Source organism: Apteryx rowi, unplaced genomic scaffold (genome assembly GCF_003343035.1).
Source record: "Apteryx rowi isolate R43461 unplaced genomic scaffold, aptRow1 scaffold_35, whole genome shotgun sequence".
NCBI classification, from domain to species: domain Eukaryota; kingdom Metazoa; phylum Chordata; class Aves; order Apterygiformes; family Apterygidae; genus Apteryx; species Apteryx rowi.
The window spans coordinates 1,615,857-1,639,989 of record NW_020449974.1 but is presented as its reverse complement, the minus strand read 5'-3'; the positions used below and the strand labels follow the sequence as shown (position 1 = coordinate 1,639,989).

The following is a 24,133-nucleotide window of genomic DNA, read 5'->3' as shown; positions in this document are numbered from 1 at the left end:
TTGAGAAAAAAAACAGGCATGGCTCTGGGGGAGTCCCCACCAGGGACCGGCCCTTGTAGGCAGTATGGGTGAGACTGCACCAGACTGGGCCACCAGTCCTGACCTCCCACTTCAGAGTCCTCTGATGCTGTACCTCAGACACCATGACATGGCTTGATGCCACACTGCAGGACACACAACACGCATGTGCACACACATGCACAGTCTCTCAGGGGCATGTTATTAAAGCATCACTCTATCTGCAGGACAGCTCTCACATTGTTCTGGATCCTCTGAAGATCACAGAAATTATATGTGTGTATTTAAGAATATGCAAATATACATATATGTACCCAAATGTGTACATGTTTATGATTTGTTACAGCCATAAGGTTGTCACACAAGGCCAAGAGAAGAGCAAGACCAACAGCTGTAGGGTGGACACAGATACCCTTACCCAGAGGAGATTAGCTTTGAGTGCTATGGACCTGAGCCATCCTGTACTGGTATGGTGGCTTGAGATGTCTTCCAGGAGCAGCCTTTAACAATGTAGATGTAGCCTGAGTTTTCTTACCCTTGACTTGCCCAGGCACAGTGAGCCGTCAGGGACAACCCGGATGATCAGGCTTCACACACGTACATTGGCTGGAAGCTAACATGAAAATACAGATGTAAGTCCACACCTTCCTTTTCTGTCCTGGTGCCTTACTTGAGATCTTGGGAAGGCCACATATAGTAGTATTCATGCTCTTTTAGTCATCTATGTCCAGCAAAAGGGGCCAAACCAGAACAGGGGAAGGGGAGGGGAAAAAGGAGTTTATCTTATAAGAGGAGACAAAAAGATCTTGGCTCATCCCACCAGTGAAAGCTAAGACATCATATGGTTGCTCTCTATAAATATCCTGAGCAGGGAGTGCAAAAGGTAAGTGCTAGAAACAAAGCCATTTAATAAAAAGGTCTTGCTGGAAAACTAAAAACTGCACAGACATTGGCTGTGAATGGATCCAGGCTGGGCTTGAGAGGGGAGATCTTGGGCACTGCAGCCACCAAGGTCTGAAAAGTTCCCGAACTGGCATAACACAGGGGAGTTTATTCTTCAGATTGGCCTTGATGCGCCTGTGAAATGGATTATATAAAAAGGTGTCTGTGAAGACCCAGGAGGTCCCTCTAGTCCTCTACCCCTGCCTCTATAATGAAGATAATAGCACTTCAAGCCTTGCAGGGGGATGAGAGACAAAGTACATTACAGAGGGAAGAGCACTGAGGTGCTACAGTGATTGGAGCATTATATATACCTGAGACAGTTACATCTAGCTATAATTTGCAGTATTAAAAACAAGCCTATTTAATTACTAGGCTACAGACTATTTTTTCCTGTTCCCACCTGCCGTGAGATATTGTGAGGAAAAAAATAGCACATGTGCAAAAAGAGCCTTAATAAAAAAACTTCAGAGAAATGTAAGCGAGTCTCATCTCTGTAGGTATCAAGGTAACTTTTTTTGGTACCAAGAGGAAATTTTTCAAGGCTGGCTGTTTGATTTATTGTCCAGATCCTAAACTGGAACATTTCTGTCTTAGTTTTGGCTGTAAGAACGAAAGTACTAAGCATAAGATGTCCACATTGTTTTTCATTTTGTTGATAGATGGTTTGACAGCCAAGAGACTTGTCGCTATGATCTCTTTTTTTCCCATCAGTTATTTTTGTAGGACATTGGTGAGGGGGAGGAGGGGAGAATTGTACTTTCTGTCAGCTGGTGGCATTGTGTCAGTCAGAGATTTTTTTTATATATCACAAATAACGTCTTGTCAGCTTTCTAAAAGCTGTGATATTTTTGAAGTGCTGCAGACTTACGGTCTTTGTGGCATTCAAAACTTCACATGTGTGTATTTTTAATCGCTGACTTAAAGTAAGGTTCATCCCACCACATGATTTTGGATGACCTTGTCTGAATCTGGTCTCACCCTCCTGGGTCAACTGTGACCCTGATTTGTCAGATTAGTGAGACTGAGTAAGCTAAGTTTGCAAGCAAAGAGACTTAAGCTGAAAAAACAGACAGTCATGTCTTCTGGGCCAATACATCATTGAAGGGAAGGCTGACATCCCATAGTCCCTTAGGGTGCATTTATATGGCCAGCTAGGCATTTGTGCACCAGTCACRTTCAAATTAAACTATGAGCCTACTCTAAATGACAACTTCAGCCCAAGATCTTGAGCTGTGCAAGGAGGGGAAAGCCAACATATTTGGCCAAAATTCCCCCTTTGTATATCACAATATAGAAGTAGATGGATGTGCACCTGGATAGGAGGCCCACCATGTAGAAGGCATTGCAGGATGAACATTATAATCTGGTGCATTGGTTTCATTCCAGGTCCAACACTTTGAGAGTTTCCACCAAGTGCTCACAATTTGACTGTTGAGTTAAGAACTCATCTTAGTTATTTCACTCTGCTCTTGTGTGGCCGTTATGTCCAACCAAGTTTATTGTCTGATTTTAATGGTGCCACTGACACAGAAATCACAGAACGGTTGTTGTTGGAAGAGACCTCTGGAGGTCATTTAGTCCAACCCCCCCCCTGCTCAAGCAAGGTCACCTAGAGCATGCTGCCCAGGATCGTGTTCAGACAGCTTTTGAACATCTTCAAGGAAGGAGACTCCACAACCTCCCTGGGCAACCTGTTTCAGTGCTCTGTCAGCCTCACAGTGAAGAAGTTTTTCCTCATATTCAGATGGAACTGTCTGTGTTTCAGTTTGTGCCTGTTGCCTCTTGTCCTACTGCTGAGCACCACTGAAAAGAGTCTGGCCCCATCCTCTCTACACCCTCCCCTCAGATATTTATACGCATTGATAAGATCCTCCCTCAGTCTTCTCTTCCCCAGGCTGAACAGGTCCAACTCTCAGCCTTTCCTCATATGAGAGATGCTCCAGTCCCTTAATCATCTTAGTAGCCCTCTGCTGTACTTGCTCCGGCAGTTCCATGTCTCTCTTGTACTGGGAATCCCAGACCTGGAAGACACAGACCATTGCAATCCCTGTATATGTGGGATTTCTGAGTCATCACTAGCCAGTTATGCCACATTTTTTGACCCAGCTTTCCAATACATATCTCCTGCTCCGGCTGTGGTAAAGCTACACACAGGTATGGTAGGATCCATCCATTCAAATGCAAATACCTCCAGTGCAGACACCCGAGATCCCTGTGGGCTCTCTTTATAGTGCCTGGAAAGAAATGGTCAATTTATGGTAGAATTATTCTCATCCAACAGTAAACATCTACATTTTGTCAGCAGAATCACTTCCTAAAAGTATTTATTTCTCCCCATGGCGACAACAGAAGCATTGTGTGACTAGCTCAAACATAGAGAGGGATCCAAAATGAGGTGACATGAATCCATTTGCTTCCCTGGTCCCTGGAGAGTTTTAAATTAAACCTTGATGAAGACAACTGTTTTGGTGACTTTGAGCGCTGGAGGAGCCAGTGGAGATAAGCTGTGTGTCTTGACACTACTAGGGTTTGGGAATGCATCCTTGATAGACCCTGTGAAAGGTAAAAGAAACTTGTTTTCTGGCCAATCTTGTTCATATTCTTATATTTCCTGAAAGAAATTCAAGGAGACATCTAGTATTTTATGCCTAGAGACAGTCCCCTACAAAGTTTAGATACTAAAACGCTCTCCTGAGAATAGGCTGTGGGAAGTGATGTCTCTATCAGGCTCTGCTGTGATCCAGAAGAAGAAAGGGAGTGTGGGCTCATCAAAGAACTGCAGCTTCTGCCCTTTAGCTCATTTTTGCCCTGCTGAATTGTTAGTGCTATGCTAACACAGCCCCTTTGGATTGCCTGAACTGTATCCTAAATCCTCTAATAAGGGAGTGCACTCCGCCACAAGAGCTGTGAGTTAAGAGCAGGTCGTGGCTGATATCTGGGCAAGTCATAGTATGAGAGTAACTAACCTGGATGCACAACATGTGCATGCAAATTCTTAAACGGGGAGGTTGCCAGAAGAACATCTCCCCAGGCTTTGAGTGCCCTAAATATTGTCTTGCAAAATTATCCATCAGAGCACAGGCTGTTCTGAGTAACAATCATCATATGGAAATGGCTGTGCCTAAGAGACCCTTGAACAGAATTTGAACAGAATTTGAACAAATTTGAACAGAACCCTTTTGTCACTTGTTAAAAAGTCTCTCTGGAATAGGGGAAGGAACAATTTCCCCTCCCCTTCCCTCTTCCTGCCTCCTCTCACAGCTCCGTTTGGTTATTTAGGAGAACAGGTGATAGAATTCAAGCCCAATAGTGGGATCATGTTGATGTATTATTTTACTCTACATCTGATGGTTGTACTGCTTTATTCTTCTCTGAGCTTAGTAATATTACTAGTAGTTCATCTTTGTTGATTTGTTTTTCCTTGAAGCTTTTTTAAGAAAATAAATTAGTGAGTGTCATAAAATATCTGTGCTATATAGAAAATAGAGGAGGTAATGTGCTATATCACACTGATTTCCAAAAGCAACACACATCCTGAATTGTTATTTGCTTCATTTTCTTTCCCTTATCTTTGATTCTTGCATTATTTTCTCACAGCAACATTTCTGCTTTCTCTATGGCATCGCTATTACTCCTGCTAACATTTTTCCAACCACAGATTTAAACAGAACCCTGGATTCTTTCTGGAAGAGGCATTATTGGGTGCTTCTTATTAGAAAAAAAATCTTACACTGTAAATTAGTGGGAAGGGAGAAGTCTGAATTCTTTCTTCAAGGATCCTTGGGCTAAAATCTGACATTCCCGGAGATACTCTGGTTAGAATCAGCTCTCATTACTGTATTAGTGCCCAAGAGAGAGAGAAATGTTTCTTTCCTTTAATGTTTTTAATGTCCCCATTGTTAAATTAAGGACTCATCATCATTAGTCATTTCTACTCAGTTTTCATTTAATTCTCAGCTGAAAAGCACAAAGAAGTAAGGTGGTCGTGGGGGACACAGTAAGCCAAACTTTAGGAGATCGATCTCCCAATGGGTTTTATAAGTAACRTGTTATTTTGGCATCAAGGCACATTTATGTGTGGTGGGCAATGAAGTCTGTACCTACTGGGGACACATGCCCCTTTGGTGACTGTACCAGCAATGATTTTCTTTCTCCAGACTGCGCGAACAGCTCCTTACAGGGACAGGCACTGCCTGTAACCATCGGCTTCATGGCCATTTAGAAGGGAATTTAGAAGGTCCCCTCTACCTCAGGGACCACGTGTCTGCAAGCACTGTTTAACACACCGGTCTGCTTGCGCTTTGGGCTTGCTCTTGCTAAAGGTTGTTAGCATTTTGATGTCTTTTGAAGATATAACAGAGAAGTGAGTCCTGAGAAGTGACAGCACTAAACTGGTTAATGTCTCCAAGGAGCCAGTTAGTCAACCAGAGCCATTTTCTTTGAGCAGCATCAGCTTCCATATGTAGCTCAGATTTTTTTTGACAATGCTGTAGAGAAGCTGTATTTGGAAAGAGAGTAGTTCCTTATGAAGAACAGCTTTCCTTCTGCCTTTAAAAAGGGATGCCACCTCCTCATGCCTCCCCAAGCTCCGTTTAAAGATCAGGATGTTCCTTTTGAAAATAATTAAGAGATGACCTGCACACTCCTGTCCAACCCATACCTGGGGGATACCACATCCTCAGCTAGGAGATCTCCACACACTCTTGAAATGGGAAGGAGCACGACAATGTGAAGTAAGAGACCGATGGAAACCACAGTTCAGGTAACCCATGTGCTGCTTTACTAGGACACTGCAAGACCATACCCGCAGTCAGTTATCACTTCTCACTTGAGGGAGGGCATCTGCCAGACTTGTGGCTGCATTTCATCTGGGCGTGCTCTCACCAGGCACATGATGTAAGTTCTTGCCCGAAGCTTTGGTCTGTGAGTTAAGTGACGGAGGCATTTCAGGATCTCAAAATGTCCATTTGGTGCTCAGCTCGTCTGCACCCAAACAGAGTAGTCACAGGCTTAGAGTCCCTGTGGGCTGTGCTAATCATTCACAAGCACGTGGCCGCGCTGTCACAAAGCGTCTGGCGTTTTGGCCACCCTGTTCCTCCCTCCTTTCGTAATTGCTGTGTTAACAGACGGTTGACTGTGTTCAAAGGGTGAGATTTGAAGCTAGGAGTGGCAGAGAGGCTGAAAAAGAGGATCCAGATAATACAGCTTTTAGACAGCTTTTCTCTGCACCAGTAAAGAGTTAATGTTCATTGTCTTTTGCATAGGCTGGAGCAAGTTTCCAGCTATCTACTAACACCGCACATACATGCCACACACACGCATTGCAGCCTATAAAGATTTTGCTTTTTTTTTTTTTTAATTTAATTTCTTGAGCAGTTATTTGGCAAGTTCTGCAGCGGCAGATGAGTCCTGCTGCTGTCCAAGGTACACGCGCCTGGCGGAGGAGCAGGGAAAATCTACAGCGCGCACAGCCTGCCCAGATCGGAGCCTGAGCTTCTTTCAGCTGGGCTGTGCTGAGGCTGCCCTGGAAGAGGGCTGGTTCAGGGGCTTAGGCTCCACACTTTGACGGGGGAAACACAAGCAGAGTTAGCACATAAATTCTGGGGAGCTGAGCCTAAGAGTGTGAATAGAGATCACTCCGTCAGTGATCATGCCTCCAGGATGGGCTGTTCTTGCTACCTGCCCATCCAAGCAATGTTTTCCTCCAGCGCTTGGAGGAAAAGGGCCTCAACCTCAATTTATGGACATCCTCCTCTATCATGTSAGATGTCCAACCCTCTGCTAGTTTGGGGTATAGGGAGAAGAGATCCTCTTCTGCCCAGACCAAGATGCTATGCCATGTGGCACCTCCACCTTCTCCATGTCCCCTGCTGAAGGACCCTGCTCGTGTCCATCACCRGTGAATCCTACCCTGGTCTGATTGTCACCACCTATGAGCTGTTCCTCACACCCTGGGGCCAGCTGCTTTCCCAAGATCTCCTGGACTCACATGCTTTGTTGCAGAGTCGCAGCTAGATTCCAGCTGGGTAATAACAAGACCTTTCCTCAGGCCATTTTTCCACAGAAGRTGTTGCCATTTTTTCCTTTTTTAAGAGATCTGTAACACTTTTGTCTCAGGGAAGCAGATACCTCAAATAGGAAACATGAAAACAATCCAGATGGAAATTTTGGTGYGTTGTAACCAGGTGCCTACCTGGATGACCAAGGGGCCAAGCCCCCAAGGTTCATCCAGAGAGCAGTACTGATGCAACCAAAGGCAGCTAAAGACAACTGTCATTTTACAAGGTGCATTCTGCTCCTTCCAGAATAAGGCCTTTAATTTGTACAACATCATCTTTCAACCCCGCTTTCTTCTTGGCTTCTTCTGAAATAATTGTATATTTTCTGTGAAAGAKCGAAAGATCTTGTGATCATTAATGTGAAGTGGAGCTGTGCAACATAGTCTGCTTCCTTCTCCATAGGTCAGTGCTGAGAAGGGCAGGAAGTAGCCATGCATTATTGTAATTATTTACCTTAAAATGTCTATATAACAGTGGCTCACCCATTCATTTGGTGTTAGTGGAGTTTTCCTTAAGCTGTATCTTGGAGTGATACACAAGATGGGAAAAAAGGAACAGAGCCTGGCAACAGAAAATCCTGCATGGTGACTATAAAATGTGTCTAGATTAAAACATAATAATGAAAGAAACAAAGGAAACCATTTTTTTATGTCAGGTGGAAAGTGGCACATGGCTGACATATTAGGCATGTAACTTAAACGTTACTAGGAGCTAGGTTCAAAACAGAAAGAGCCACTTCACACAATTGGTAGGAGATCTGTGGAATGACTTCCAAAGACTATGGATGATAAATATTTACATGACTTTGAGTGGGAGACTGGGCAAATCATAGAATTCATAGAATATTTAAGTTGAAAGGGAAACCTGCATGTCTCAGGTCCAACGTCCTGCTCAAAGCAAGGCCAGCTTCAAAGGTAGATCAGGTTGCTCAGGGCCTCACCCAGCTGAGGTTTGAATGTCTCCAAAGAAGGAGATTCCCCAAACCTCTCTGGGCCCCTGGTCCAGTGTTTGACCACCCTCATGAGGAAGAATTATTCACAATATCTAACTGGAATTTCTCCTCCCTGCAGCTTGTTGCCTGTCATCATTGTGCTGTGCGCCTTTGGGAAGAGTCCGGCTCCATCTTCCCAGYAATGCCCCTTAAGGCAGTGGCTGGCTACAACTGGATCTCCCCTTTGCCCTCTCTTTGCAAGACTAACCAGTCCCAGGTCTCTCAACCTCTTCTTCTACGTCCTGTGCTCCAGCCCCCTCCACCAGACTCGATTCAGTGTGTCCTTATCTTCCTTGTACTGCAGAGCCCAAAACAGGACTCGATCTCCAGATGTGGCCTCAGCAGTGCTGAGCTGCGGGGTCACTCCCCTCGRCCTGCTCTCTGCCCTCGTGCTAGTTCGGCTGAGGACACGGTTGCCTTTGTGGCAGACAGGCATGCTGTGGGCTCCTGTGCAGCTTGCTGTCCCCTGGCACCAGCTCCTTCTCTGCAGCGCTGCGCCCCAGCCCCTGCCGTTACGTGGGGATGCTGTTACATGGGGTTGTCCCAGACAAAAGACTTGGCATTTGTCTGCAAAAATGCAGCCCTTTGGGGGTTATTCTGAGATTTGCACAGAAACTGTATCTGAGTAGGGAATTTTCTGAGCTAAAAATGGTTGGAGATTGTGAAAGTAATGGTGCAGGGGGGAAAAGGAACAAGACTCACCTTGTTCTCATGTTCTTCCCCAGGCATCTCCTTATGTCTGCTGCTGGAGAAGGACTCATGAGCTGGGAAGACTTTTGATCTGACCTGCTGTGGCCCCTCTTTATTCTTAATATAGGCTCTTAACTTTGGTTCTGTGATTTGTAGATGTAGCTAAAGCAACTCAGAATAGGTGTTGTAACAACATCTTTCTTCATGCCCAGTCACACCAATCTGCCCTGCTTTGCAAGGCTGGAAGAGGTGTCTGAGAGACATGGACACCCCAATACTCCTGGCACCTCGGAGAGATAGGTGCCTTGATCCGATCCAAAGCTCTTCAGAAAATCCGCCCTTCAATGCCTGAAGAACTTGAGGTGGGAAGTGGCTCCAGCAGAAACGGGGGGCTTCCCAAGCAGTTTATTTTTTCCTTCAGGAGCAAAGCAAACTGCAAACAGAAGGAGAGCGCTGCCGTTATGGCGCATCTCACTGGTATAACGATACAAGCCTTGCCTTAGCACGGTGTCCTGAGAGCACCCCAGGGGGAAGCAGGAATTCAGTGGTGTCCTTTCCCCCTCCTGGGCACATAACGACACCTGGGAAATCCCAGCTGCTGGGGGATTGAAGGGAGGAGTAAGACAGAGGTCTGTAAACCAGTACGTGTCCTGCAGAGGGTGAAGTGGGAAGGGTGAGTCATTCTCCTTTCTAATGAAAGGATTAGTCAGTACCTAATGAGCTCAGCAGGTGGCAGGTTCAAAATGAATARAGAGAGATAATTCTTTACCTGAAACATAATTAAACTGTGGAACTCGTTGCCTCAGGAGGGCAGGGTGCAAAAAAGCATAAATAGGTTAAAAAAACAGACATTAGCTGAAGGTTATTAAACACTATGATAGCACTTCTGGCTCGGCAAGTTACCAAACTTTTAATTACTGGGACAGGGGAAGATGCATTAGAAGTACCACAATGGGTTTGCCTGGTTTTATTCTATTTCTGTAAGAATCCATGACTAGTCTCTGACTGAGGYAGGGTACTGGGCTAGATGAACTTCCAGTCTGACCTGGTACAGCTGTCTTAATATTAAAAGTTATTGTCAGAAGAAGGTAACAACCACAGSACTCAGGACCTGAGCAGAGATGAACAACATGGTGAGCTTGCTGAGTTGTCCATGCCAATTTCTAGTGGGTGTCCCAGAAAAGCGCCAGCTTCAGAGAACTTCAGAGACATCTTGCACTCTTTGGAAAGRGATATTCAGGCTTTTACTGCCTTGGGCTTTTTGTTGTGTCTCTAGCTGATCTCAGAYTGGCTTTGCTCAACATGGTTATCAAAAATTTCCAGACCCCAGCTGGGGTGGCCTTRGGGGTTTGTCACAAATGTCTTCTCTCCCAGATCACTTGTGTGTGTGTGTTTCTGTACATATTTCCTCTGCACTCGGAGTGGAATAAAAGGTTGACTTGAGACCCACTTGTTTTCTACCTGAATTACCTTAGTTTTCTCTGCCTGAGGCTCCTGATTCTTTTCCACTGCATTGCTGCTAGTCTTCTGGGAAGCACTCATTGCCTGTGAAAGTTTCTCTTCCCCCCCTAAATTGCTACTTTTCTTAGTGAGCTTCAATTTTGCCTAAATGCAGACTCTTACTGAGCTAACTTCTCTTAAATCTTATGTATTTTAGTTAAACACTTGAGTGAGTACCCTTAAATCCATTTTTAAATGGCTCAGATTTAATTTAAGCCATTCTTGACAGATGCCAAATGCATTGACTCTTTTCTGACTTAAAAAAAATGAAAAGTTTTTTTCAGCATGATTTAGTGGTGCTTATACAAGGATCTTGACTGGCTTAACTAAATTTTTCATGCTTATTCGTGTGCAGAAAAGGCCTTGTTTTCATTGGATGCACATTGTTTTATTTAACCTAAATGCAATCTAATCTTGGAATGATTAAAAGGCAAGAGTTTAAGCTGATGTCAACACAGTTCAGGATAATAACTACTGGAATAATTAAGCAAGCTATCTCATTATTTCTTGAGCAAAATATTTTGTTTCAGCAAAGCTATCGTGTTTAGATATTTTCAGATGCAAAGTTTTTGAATTGCTCCTGGGAACAATGATTTTCTTTCAAAACAGATCTATGACTGAAAAGAAAAATATAAGAMAAAAAAGTGATCAAATATTGGTAGAGTGAAATGGAATTCCAGGTCAAACAAAAGATTGCTTTTTAAGACAAATGAACTATTTCATTTGACCCTTAGCTTACAGGATCATCAAGATCATTGGTTTTGGATCATCCAGAATTATATTCTTTCCCCTACTCTTTTTCCTCCAGAAGGCTCATCAAACCCAGAAATCCAGTATTCACAAGACTTCATCTGAAAGGCTCTAACACTGTTTCATAACTCTTCTACAAACTATTTTTAAGCTGTGCTAGAAATACCAACAGAATAGGGTTGTTGTTAATAACTTTAAGGGGAATTAAACAAGATTGCAAATTTTGAAGGCAGTTTAAGAACCTGTAAAACACAAAATAAGTAAGACATGTCACTATGACCTTATGCATATATATGTCATAGCAGAACAAACCAGGCTCTTGTGTTATGTGCCGAACGTGAAATGTGCTGTCAGGGGGCTTTCACATCTGGACGAGTTGGTCTGAATTAGCAGCTGGTTAGTTTGAATCCAGACAGYGCAGTCAAAAGGGCACTGTTAGCTCCACGGCAGAGAAGGAGCCGGGGAGCCCAAGGAGGAAATTGGACCCTGAAGCAACTGCAGATCCCCTTGGCAGGCCAGCACCAGAGACCAGCTGCTGCTAAAATGTTGTGACAGGACAGGCAAGGGCCCAAAGTGTTTTCTGCAAGGAGAAGGGTTGTTTTTGATAAGCAGGACCTGAGATGGGAAGTCAAACTGTGCCCTAGAGACATGGGGTGCAGAGACTTATTGTGAGGGCTTTGGAAGCAGAAGCATCATGAGGAATTGCAGCCGAGCTGGGGAAGGGTAACTACTAGCAGGCGCACCATGATGAGCGCCATGGTGAGCACGCACCGAGATGGGAAAGTGGAGAGGTTGTGGCAAGGTGTAGCACAGGTCCATGCAGCGCAGGTGTAAAAGTGAGAGAGTGGGAGTGTACTCATATGCGTTATCTTGCCTCATTGCGTCCCTGACGTCTCTGATTTACAGGATGCAAGACCAAGGGGTGTCTCACGGACACCCTTCGAGTCTAYGTGGGCAGTGACATCCCTCCTTGGTAGAACCGAGCAGGACAGGCCGTGACTGCCGGTAAACACCCTAGGTACAATTCAGCAGGACTGGCATTGCCGTTGGTCTATATATGATATACGATCATATATAGGAATATATGATCATTGGGATGCCTGGCAGCCTCTGAGGCAGTCAGTGCTAGGGACTGAACGTGACCGCAAAGCATGCAACGGTCTGCTTTCAGCAGACACCCTGGCTTTGCAACAGGAGACTCAGGTAGCCATGCACACACTTAACACTAATGCACAACCACAGGTAGAAAAGTATGGGAGACAGAAAGCTGTTAATCATTTTAGTACAATCATTTTCTAGTCTCCAAAGAGCTCCTAGGCAGGTGAAACAGGGCTTCAGATTAACCTCAGGAACCCCTCTTGACTAGGCCCTCATTAAAATCGCTCTACTCTTTGACCTTTAAGCAATGCCTACTAGACAGACCCACACAACAGCTACAGCAACCTCCCTGCTCTTACTGCAGCTCTAGCTCCAGCTCTGAGGACGTGAGCTTGGAGAACAGCAGAACACCACCCTGTTCCTGTGTCCAACCTCTCTCAGTCCCTTGGGACATTCCCAGTCGGCTTGAGCCATTTGCCCTGATCATTTGGAAATTTGCTGTGAATCACCAGGCTAAACTGGAAACCCTGTTGGGCATCTCTAGAAAAAGCAAGTGGAAAAAAGCAATGGAAGAGAAATGTCTTTAAAAGGAGGAAAAGAGAAGAATGAAAGATTTCACACAAGTCTTGATTACTAAGGCAAGGCAAGACGTACAACCGCCAGCTCAGATGTGTGTTTTTGGAGGTGTACTGCATGACTTTGCAAGGGATGGGCAGATGGGTGGAAGAGGCAGTGCATGCCCTGCTTGGGTCCAGAGTACCACCACCAGACCCTGTCCTCRGTATTACATCAGTACTTACCATGGAGGCACCATGCAGGATGACTCCAGAGAAAAACATCCTGAGCACAAACTCTGTTGCTGTCAGACAGCATACGCTCCATGTTCATAGTATTCATGATAAAAAAACTGATAAACTGCAGTCAGAGAGGCGATCTCTATTTAATAGTAAAAGGCCGTGAGCACTAGAGAGTGTCCAAAGAAGAGCTGAGATATGTCTCCCTTGTGCCTATGCACAGTGGACACAAGGGGCAGAGCAGGCTAGGCAAACACCTTTTGGGAAGGCAGAGGTGGATCTGATCCTGGCTTGGGACAGACAGATGGACTAGGTGACCTTTGGTGGTCTTTTCCYGTCTTATGCTGATTGTTATCTCCAGAAGGTTCAATCGTCAACGTGCACAAAGGAAACTCACAGCAACGTCCATGGCCAGGTGAATCCCCTCTGCACACTGGGTGGGTGCTCTGTTTTTGTAGTTCAGACATGCCCTTTTTTACTGAAATTGTCTTTATCTCAGGAAAACCCTGAGCCAGAAATCCTGTGAGGCTGAGGGAGTGCTGCAGAGAGCATCACCCTGTGCTTATCCCGTTATTGCACCTTTCCCGGTGCAAGAGACAGGATGTGGGGCTAGATAGACTGACCCAACCTACTACTACCATTCTTACATTCCTGCTTGGTAAAGAAAATCTGAGGTGAAGGAAGAGTCCATGGGCTGGAAAACACCTTCCTTAGCCTCAGTCTGAACAGTGTGGCTTTAAGAAGGAAAGACGGATAAGAGAGGTTCAAATAGCTAACCCCACGGAGCAGATATCATCTATGGACAGGGCGAGGGTTCAGGTAAGTGCAAAGCAGGGCTGATGCAATGGGGATGGTCAGGAACAGAGAAGAGGCCTGGAGGAAAACAAATCCTGCCATYGCATAAATGTAAAGACACACTTTAAAGCCCAAATGCCCAAAGAATCTGCACTGAAATAAGGAAACTAGACTGGTAATTTTTTTTTTTAAAAAAAGGATACATCGCTTAGTGTATTTTTTCAAGCTTGCTGGACATCATATTGAAGCACTGTAAAGCTGTCAGAGAAATTATATACTCTTTTCTGTTGTCAACCAAAGCGTGCTTTTATGGAGTCAGTTAGCCACAAATTATGAACACACATCACTTGTCTGAGAATGAATTACAGTACAACCCAATAAACATAACAGTCTTTGCTCACTGGTCATCTCCCTGATGAGGAGCCCATCAGACTTTTCTACCCAACCATAAAGAAAAGCTTCGTTTTCATTTGTGTTTCATTTTGCAAGCGTGCCTCTTTCAAGTGCTGTAGTGCAACAGTGTGAGGGGAAGAGGGTCATTGGTATTACTGCTCTGACGTGCAAACGTGGGATTGAGCTCAGTGTGGAAATGCAAAATCAGTGGAAACAGTTCCTATAAGCTGGGATGGTATGAGTGCATGGCTCTAGGATGGCGCCTATAGCTGCTGTTGTATTTGATAGAGAAGTGCAGCCAGTGTCATCTTTACATAGTGTATTATGTGCTCCCTCCACAGACCTTAGAGCCCTTTTCAAAGGTGGAGAGTCACAGTCTTATGTAGTTTGTGGTGTTTTTTTTTTTTGTTTGTTTGGATGATTTTTTTGTTTGTTTATTTTTTTTACAGATGGGGAAACCGAGGCACAGAAAGGTGGTGTGACTTGCCCACAGTCCTGAGACAGCTGGTGGTAAGTCTTGGACCACCTGGTCTCGCTCATGGCTGCTCAGCTCCCACTTGGGAAGCGGTAGGAAGGAAGGGTTGCCCGCTTGTTCCTGCTGAGGGCGAAGGGAACCGAAGCTGCTCCCGGGGTGAGGGAATGGGTGGTATGCTGAGCGGCGATGTCTGGCTGGGGAGCAATGGCACGCATGGTTTTTGCCAGCCCCGAGAGGCAAGAGAAGCAAGGAACCTGAAATGGAGAGGCAGGAATTCACCGATTAGGCACTAAACTAGAGGACATGGCTCTACAGGATGCATTCGTGCCTCTCTGTGGCTTTCAGGGCCTCGTGCATGCTGGCGGCGGAGAGTCTCCTGTTGATGTTCCTGTATCTGCACCTCAGGAGGTTCCAGAAAGTAGTCCTCAAGTCTCGGTTAAAGAAAGCATAAATCAAGGGGTTGATGAGGGAGTTGGTGTATCCCAGCCAGAGCAGAGTCCTCTCCAGCCACAGAGGCATGCAGCTGCACCGGATGCCGCAAATAAAAGGCCGAGCTGTTGACATCAGGAAGAATGGAAACCAGCAAAATGTAAATGCCCCCACAATAATGCCAAGGGTCCTGGCTGCTTTTTGCTCCCTTTTGAAGATGGAAATATTCTTTCGGTCTTGCCGGAGCAGTTTGGAGAGCGTGGCGCATTCCTCCACTGCTTTGGTGCGCTTGGAGCTGTGGTGGCTCCGGCTGGAGGCCTCCAGGCAGTAAACGCCCTCCTCTTCGTAGTGCTTGGGGAAGTTCATGAATCGGTGTTTCTCGGCACTGACCTTGGCGGCTTTGTAGATCCGGCTGTACATGACAAGCATGACTGCCATGGGGATGTAGAAGGCAACCCCCGTGGAGTAGACCGTGTACCCAAAGTCCTGGCTGATGAGACAGACTCTTTCCACAGTGACATTCTTGGCCCAGCCAAAAAGGGGAGGAAGCGTGATGGAGGCAGACAGGAGCCAAACGATGAAGACCATCTTGGCCATCAGCTTCCCATTTTGTCTCACGGGGTACGTCAGTGGCCGAGTGATCCCCAGATACCTGGAAAAAAAAGAAAAGTTTCAAAGCTTATGGGGGTCACAAGGTATTGGTGTTTTGGGTTGGTGTTGGGGGATTTTCATTCCTAAGCAGCTATTAATGCTCCATCACAGGAGAATTTCAGCCTGGTGAGAGAACAAGAAACAATTTCCCTAAATGAAAATGTTCCTGGGGACGTGCAGTTGCAGTGTCGTCTGTGAAATGGTGTTTCATACCCCTTCAGCTCTCTTGCCTAAATGTCCTGTTTTGACTATTCCCTGAAGCTTTCTTGCAACAACCTCATGCATGACAGGAGATGTGGTCTAACTGCTGAGCACAGTCTTGGTTCCAGGGGTTTCCATGGGGGAAAAAAGTGCTTAAAAAGCTTAGTTTCCCACCGAAACTAGCTTGTACAGAGAAAATGCAACAGCTTCCAGCCATGACATGTAGCTCACTCCAGCCGGTTGCCCTCCCAGGGAAAGAGATGGGTGATCTATGAACTAATACTTGCACCAAGATATGTCAGAAGTGACTCCAGATGAAGCAAGTAGACTCATACCACTGTTTAACAAAGAGTGGGAAGGACAAAGTCATTCTCTTATTTGGCCAAGGAAGAGAGATCACCTTTCGGAAACCTGGGGATGAAATTGCAACCTGCAGCTCAAGTGCCCCTGAGGCAATGTGCAAGGCAGAAGCAATTTCACCTTTGGGAAGTGAACATAGCAGACTTCAGGATGAGTCTGGAGAGGTACAGACAGCAAAGCTGCTGATCAGATGGTAGACTATGGTGCAAAATTAGCAGCTGTTAATTCACACCCTCTTTCAGCCAATTGACTGGATGATTGAGTCTTGCATTACTAGCACCCATATGAAACACCACAGTCAATAGCACACTTCACTCATCTCTGGCTATCCTGCAATAGCAGTACAAACCTAAATGTTCCTGTAACATCTGCTGTAAGCCAAGACAGGAGCGAGTGCCAGCTGGAGCAGCTGTCCCCCCCGCTACAAGGCCAAAAGCTCCTGAGGTGACTGTGTCCAGTCCTCCATGGGGAATAAAATGAGAGGAACTCCAACCGGGAGACCCAAAAAGCATGTGGTGACCCATGGGTTTGCAAATCCTGATGGCTGAAGTTATTCCTACAGTTTTGTTAGCCTGATTGAAAAGAGCTGGAGATTGCAACAACCCATCATCTCCTTGTCAGACTATGGCGTGTGGTTTTGAAATATCCCCAGTCTTGACTGAGAGCGTTCATGGGACTAAGAAATTGTGTCAACTGCTAGTTGGAAAATCGCAATTGTACAATGATAAATCGGTAGTTGGCCATTGTCAGTCAAAGTTCCCACTGAAAACTTCTGCCTCCTATTCAGTCTCAAGCAGCCTGGCGATAACCTCCAGTTGTCACATGAATATTTTTAGGTTACAGCCTCCTTGATTCAAACGCTGCCTGCTGTCAGGAATTTGTAGGCATTTTTAGGCAGGATCAAGTTACCTCTGAATTGTCTTGGATAAATTGGGTCAATCGAGAGGGGAAGTCAGGACAGCATCTATATAGACACTTTTTGCTAGAAGCTTTTTCAAGAAAGAACAGGCTTTTTTGCTCAAAGGAAAATGTCTGTGGAGAATTTTTTTACCGCTATTGAATTATTATTTCATCCAACAATCAAACAGTCTTATTGTAGATATTAGGAGGCTTTTGTTGCCTGATTTTTTTCCCTTCTCCAATTCTTCCCCCAAGAGTGGAAGACAATAAAAAATGAAAAAAAGAAAACCAATTCCCCCAGACCTCRAACTCCTAAATAAATTTGAAGCCCAAAGTATTCTCCCCTGAATACCAAATAAAATAAATTTRAATTCATTCACTGAATTATACTTTTCTTATTTTCTTCTCTATTTTCTTCAGCTGGCCCTAGTCACACACACAAAAAAAAGCGAAACAACGCATAACCACTTGTGTTCCTTGAATACCCAGCAGTGGTACAGGCTGGAGGGTGACATTTGTGTAGGCCAAGGCAACGCAACCCCTCAAGAAAGGGCTTTTAAGCCCATCGCCCTGAAGGTCCATCACTCCTCTCCCTCTTATAAATAGATGAATGGGGCAGCAGGGCTGGTTTTGGTGCTGTGCTTCCAAAAAGCACCATCTCCTCCTTACTGCCTGGCTGCACGCAGCAAGGACGAGAAGAGGTGAACGATCGGGATGCGGAGGGATGGGTGGGAGCACTCCCACTCAGCTGACTGGGATGCAGGGAGGCTGTTGGACATCCCTCCTGCTGTAGGAAATGGCTAAGGAGGGAGAGCAGACCTGATCTCCTGCCGCATCCTTTAGGCTGGGAGACTCACTGGAGTTCATCCCATCCTCCGTATCAAAGATCTTCCCTAAATGAGGTCACCTCCACGACATGGAGCTGGTGTTTGCAGGGCTGGGAGCAGCTGGAGTCCATCCCGTATCAGCCTGTCCTGCATCCTCTGGGAGGGAAGCAGTCAAGAAGGTGTGGAGCCAGGAAACCAGCCACACACCCCATTCCTCGTCTCTCACACCCACCAATATATTAAAAACCAGCATTATCCAACAGCACCTACTTTTTTGGGGTTACCTCAAGATACTTAGAAAGGGGATAGAGAGCACATCCTCTAAAAATCATGACCGTGCCAGTCTCCGAGTTCAGCACCCAAAATCACTTCTCTGGTACGTCCAGGCCAGGAACTTCTCAAACTAATGTGTGCTGTGTTGTGTGATATCCTTTTTTTATGCTATTACTGGGTTTTCTTTAGAAGCTGATACACTCGGGATTTGCTGAGAATTTCAAGGAATTTACATGCTAGGCAAGCGAAACACACAGTGATGAGATTTAAAAAGCAGGCAAAGATGACACATTTCATCGGCGGGTGCCTTGTGCAGTCGCTGCTCGACGAAATGGGGCCGTTTTGAGGTCTTCGCTTATAATTCCGATGAAAGCAGGAAGACCTCAAAATAGGCCAGCACTTACAGCAGCGCGGGAGGCTGGATTGCACAGACATGCACAGAAATTCAAATCAAATTTGCCTGCTTTGATTTTGYTACTGTTGTTGTTATTAATCAAGTTTAGCAGTAATCAGGTAACACAAGCCAGCTCCCAGAATAGTGATTTACCGGCAGTTTGTGTGACATGGCAAGGCACCTCTCATCACAGAGCTGGTTGTGCAAAAAAAACCTTTCCAAAGCAAAACCAAAACCTTTCCAAAGAAAAGCAGAACCTTTCCAAGGTGCCCCCCCTCTGCTCTCTCCATTCGGCAGATGGAGAACTGGGTGAGCCCTGGCTCGTGCAAGTCAGCTGGACCCGAAAGAGCCCCGAATTGAGGTCTCCTGGACCCTGCTGTTTTACTGCAATCCCATACCTTCCCTGGGCCAAATTTAAGCTCTGCACCTGGCTTCTGACGCTGTGCTGGCCCCATCCTGCTGGAGGACAGGTAACCTCTAGATGAACGTTGCAGAGGGCAGCTGGAGACCGCGACTGCCGGAAAAGCCGCAGCTGGGTTCATCTGCCCGTGCCTTAAGCCAGGRATGATGGGCATCCCAGAGAGCTCTTCACCTCGCTGGAGATACACTGCATTTCTGTAATAACCAGGGACCTACCTGGCTCGGGGCACCTTCGGATGACAGACACAGGAAAGGGACTCCAAAAAACCCAGCTGCTCAGACTTTGTCCYGCTGGCTCTCTTGGGTTTCCTTTCTACTGGAGATGATGCCCATCTAGAGCACATCTGATTTCAGGTAGGCAACGCTTGCCAGGGAGAAAGGGAGCTCCCAGAGCAGCTGCCTGGGAAGTGGTTGGAGACGTTTTTCCCCTACTAGGAAAACTTAGAGCCACTTGAGGATTTGGCGTTGGGGTTGGGGGGGGGGGAGGTCTTTTATCAGCTGCTTGGTATTTTTACAAAAAGTTTCATCAAAAGCTGAACAGCCAAAAGGCTTTTTTTGTTTGGTTTTAGGCAACGAAGAATCTATAACATTGGCGTAATTATATAAGGCAAATGGAAGAGCAGGATGGACATTTCCAGCACTTTTTTGATTTAAAAGAAAATCAATCAATCAATCAAAACCCCTTCAGACAAGATTAGTTCTACCAGCTTCARTCAAGAGGCTTTTAGAAAGCACTCTGCATTAATAATCAATAATAGCAGCCTGCATTTTAATAGTACCCATCATCTTGGGCAAACCAAGCATCTTTTATATATATGCTAAGCAAAGTCTGAGGATACTTCAGCTGTCAATAAAAATACAGCCTCCTCTTTGGTGGAAACAGGCAGCTGCCTAAAGGTGCTGACCAAGTCAGCAGTCAGGACTGGACTAGGGGAAGTATTTATATTTCTTTGAATAGACCAAGGAAAGGAAGCACTGCTGTTGGCCCTCTTCTTTCTTACAGGAGGGGAGGAACAGCTAAAATTGCCACTAGTGGAAATTTTGGTTAAACCCTCAACTGGGATGWATGGGCAGGTTATTGCTTTCAGAGCATTTCAGGCTCTCTGCAAACTCTGCAATGCTTTTGCTCTGGCTTTGCAGTCAGCTCTGATTTGCATCAGGCTAGAAGTGGAAATGCATGCTTTTGCATATGTTTTCATCGGGAGATAACTGAAAAATCCTGTCCTGTGCACCCTAAGGCTGGTGGAAAATGGAAAGCCAGGCATGGCAACATCCAGGAGTGGATGGTGACCCCAGAGATAACCAAAGGGGAAGAGGGACATGAGGATTAGCCCATGCTAGTGACGGGCAGTGTGGGGCCATTGCGCTGTSAGGACGTGCCCAGATCAAGGCCAGCAGCGCAGAAGTGGAGCAAGGGACTTCTGGAGATGAGGGGGCCTCAGGAGAGATGTCAGATGGGAGCTGGTTCTCTGCAGACAGCCGCTCTCACCTCTCCTGGGGTTCGGTCTCCTCCAGCCCTCATTCAGCTCAAATTACCACCTTTGCTCTTTTTCCCTTTTCCACACCTTAACATGCTTTTTCAGGCAATTCACAATTTGCTGCTCAACTTCCCAATCAGGTGTTTGGCTGAGTGGGGGGACGAACGGCTGACAGCAAACGGTGCCCGCGTGCCCCGGCCGGGCTCCCAGTGTGGCACCATCCCTGTGCTAAAGCACCACAAGGTGCCTGCAGTGGAGTAGAGAGGTGCTTGGGAGCTGCATGAGATGGGCACACGGGTGAAGTCCCCACGGGATAGATTTTCCCCACTGCAAATTGGCGCTGGCTGCACGGGTTTAGCAGAAGGGCCTGGAGCTGCCCTGCTCCTGGATGCCCCAAGCCTAGCAAAGCTTGTCCGGGGTGAGCCGTGCGGAGAAGCTCCCGCAGCTAAATGGGAGGTTACTCGAGAGCAGAAAGCATTGCCCCTGGTTGTGAGTGTCCCCTTGGCCAGATGATCGGCCCATGCAACTTAGAGCAGCCTCAAGGCTGCTCCCGCTGCAGCTGGGGATTTCAGATGCAACCCCCCCCCCCGTCCACCCTACATGAAGCGACTGCTTCCCCAGTGACCTCCCCGGGCACCCAGCACCACCCGGGGTTTGGCCTCGGCACAGCGRGAGGAAGCACTTTTTGGGTCCCCCGAAGCTATGTGCCCCTTCCCATTTCAGCGGTGAAAGATGAGAAGCCAACACCAACCCCGGCCACCTGCCCCCTGGGACACTCGGATTTTTGTCCGCTACATCAGCGGCGAAATTGGACTAGGGAGAAGTGATTAAGAAGTGGAATAAATTGCAGTAATTTTCATAAAAGATCTGTCCATTTTGTTTGCATATCTTGAGGAGTATTCCTTCTTGCTGTGATAAGGAAAGAAAAGGAGAGGAGAGGAGAGGAGAAGGGAAGGGAAGGGAAGGGAAGGGAAGGTTAGGTTTCCAAAGCAAAGCCATTCCCATTAACGTGTGGGTAGCTGGTACCTCGCTGCTTCTCTGCACCTCACCCATCGAGCAGAAACATTCATATATCCCATTCCTGCATTTGAGCTCTTTCCTCTAACAAACGGAGGTGGACTTTTCTTCTGTCTGTGCTGAATACATCTGCTTTTTAGGAACAGGCTTTTTCTCGAAACCAAGCAAAGTGCAGCAGCAGAGCGGGACCCCTCCGTGTGGTCTGTGGGTGACTTTGTTTTCTCACCAGCACCAGCGAGCCGATCAGGGGCACGGAGCAGAGGGCAACGCTATCTCCGCATGAGGGCACCTGGCTGACAAGTGGAGGCTGCTCCAGAGCATTTGTCGCTGCTTRTTTGCCTTGGGATAATGTCAGCTGAGCTGCAGCAGCTGGCTTTCCCCCAAACTTTCTGCTTTTCCACCTGGTCCCCTACGTGGGTGGCTGGCTGGGGTGGTCGGGGGAGTCACCTGGTGGGGGCCTCCTGGGTGGCTCTGCCTGCCGGAGCTGGGTGACCGGCACGCAACGTGGGCTCGTGGCCACCACCGTGACCACCTTCCCGGAGCTGCTCATGGCAAACCAGCCCGTCTCAGCGATGCCAGAGTAAACCTGGATCAACCTCCCGAGAAAGCCAGCGTGCACGTCAGCACTGGATCCGGCCCACCGGCTCAGCAGCACAGTGTCCCTTCTGACGCAGGCAGCTATAATTAGACCACGGGGGTGCTGACTTGCCCAAGCCTCATCGCTTTGYGAGACGGGCTCAGCCTTCCCCTTCCAACTCCAAGTGTGGGGGCTCAAGCCAGCACAACCACGCAAACACAGGCTCTGGGCTAAAACAGGATTTTCTGGGATTTAGGATGGAGTGGGAGGGAGTTATTGCCATCCTCAGCTAACGCGCAAGTCCAGGGCTCTGCAGAGCATTGCCTAGGACCGGGCTCCACCAGCTCCCAATGCCCAGGTTTTCAAAGTGCCTGGGTTTGTTTTGTTGTATTTAATAATTGTATGATCAAGCCGCCTTTCACAGAGCTGGGGATGGGCAAAGGTGGGGTGGCAGGTCCATGCTCTAGGCTCCGTTCCTCAAGCCATGGAAGAACAATKTGAGTCAGCTGCCTGGAGGGGGAGGACTAAAGAAGTAACTTAGGGAAGTTACTCAAGAAAGCAACTTAAGCCCAGCTCCTCCAGAAGGACTGGGGCATCTGGTTCATGTAGAAAGCCCTCGGCCACCCCGTTCACCTGGAAAACACATGCAGCAGCTTTCACCCAATGGGGAAAATCATTCTGGTGGCCCTCAGTCTCCACCCGCGTGTTTGAGCCCACCTGAATACACGCAGCTGGTGCCTCAGCCTCCCTTACCTGTCCACGCTGATGATGCACAAGGTCATGATGGAGGCGGTGCAACACATAACATCCATGGCGATAAACACGTTGCAAAACACCTTCCCGAAGAGCCATTCGCCTCCCACCAGGTCCGTGATGGTCACGAAAGGCATGACAGCGAAGGCCACCGACAGGTCGGCCGCTGCTAGGGACACCACCAAGTAGTTGGAAGGCTGCCGGAGCTTCTTGACGATGCACACGGAGATGATGACCAGCCCGTTGCCGGCGATGGTCATTAGGATGATGATGGAGAGCACTGCTCCGATGACAATCTTCTCCGTGTCCCCATAGAGCAGGATCTCCTCACCGCAGTCCGTCACGTTGGTGAGATTGGAGGGCGGCAGCTCTGGCTCGGCTGGGATGGAGGGTTCCTCAGTCATGAATGGATTCGGGAGCGGTTTCTGAGCTGGGAACTGCTGCTCTGCGTTCTCCACAAAGAGAAGATGGTGCTCCAGAAACTGGCTGGGGCTGGCCCTTAGCAACATGCTCTGAGCTTACCGCAGTGGGCAATGGCACCAGTTTTCTCCCAGCAATGACACCTCCAGTGACAAACCAGAACATTTTATCACAAACGAGCCAGGAAAATAAAGTACGCCCCCCCCCCAAACCTGTCTCTTGCTTCCCAAAGCTGCAGCTGGATCTCACGTGCTCAGTGAGAAGCAGCTTCCCAAGTCTGCTCAAAGATGCACAGTTTGCCAGAGGATGCTCGGAGAGAGCTCGCCTCCACTCTTAAAGGCGTCCAAGCTGCCCAGTCCATCTGCGACGGCTGCCTAATTGCCTACGTGCCTTTCCAGAAGGCCGGATAATGGCAGTCGGTCGTAGCTGTCCATATCGTTGGGCGTTGCTGCCAAGCTGCGCCGCTGCTCTTGCACTTCTCTTGTGCCTCCGTGCATTTCAATCACATGCAACTACATGCATTCGCCTGTGCATGAATACACAAGTGTTACGGGGTGCTACAGATCAGATCCGCAGTTGTGTGCATGCACATACCACCAGCTTTATCTCGTGCATGCACACGAGTGTTCATGCGCAAACCGATAAGACATGACTGCACACGCATGCACGCGGCATGTAGCTACAACATGCAACGCCTCTGACTGTCCATATAGAAGCAAAGCGCTGAGTTACAGCTCATAGTTTGAGTGCACGCACGCCGCTACATCGTGCATGACACCCCCCCCGTCCCCGTCCCCCGTCCCCCGCACCCAACCCCAGGTGCCCATTTACACGTGGGTGAGGGACGGGGCATCGCAACCCCCAGCCTAGAGCCACCAGCATCGCGGCCCCGCACACGGGAGATAGAGCCGGAGAGCGGCTACAG

The 24,133-nt window shown here is 47.3% G+C and overlaps 1 protein-coding gene across 1 annotated transcript; it reads right to left on the bottom strand.

The window, feature by feature from the left end:
• Positions 1–14,792: 14,792 nt before the first annotated feature.
• LOC112969436 (5-hydroxytryptamine receptor 7-like) lies at positions 14,793–23,298 on the bottom strand. The gene is made up of 2 exons (XM_026072769.1): positions 22,789–23,298; positions 14,793–15,589 (listed from the first exon to the last, which is right to left on the bottom strand). The coding sequence occupies exons 1-2, from the start codon at positions 23,295–23,297 to the stop codon at positions 14,818–14,820; spliced, it is 1,281 nt and encodes a 426-aa protein (XP_025928554.1). The 5' UTR covers position 23,298; the 3' UTR covers positions 14,793–14,817.
• Positions 23,299–24,133: the final 835 nt, after the last annotated feature.

What these genes read in the sequence shown, in the direction of transcription:
- LOC112969436 (XM_026072769.1), bottom strand. Translation starts at nt 23,297, where the DNA reads ATGTTGCTAAGGGCCAGCCCCAGCCAGTTTCTGGAGCACCATCTTCTC. An exon ending in TGCATCATCAGCGTGGACAG is followed by an intron (nt 15,590 to 22,788) that starts GTAAGGGAGGCT and finishes TTTTTTTTCCAG; the next exon opens with GTATCTGGGGATCACTCGGC.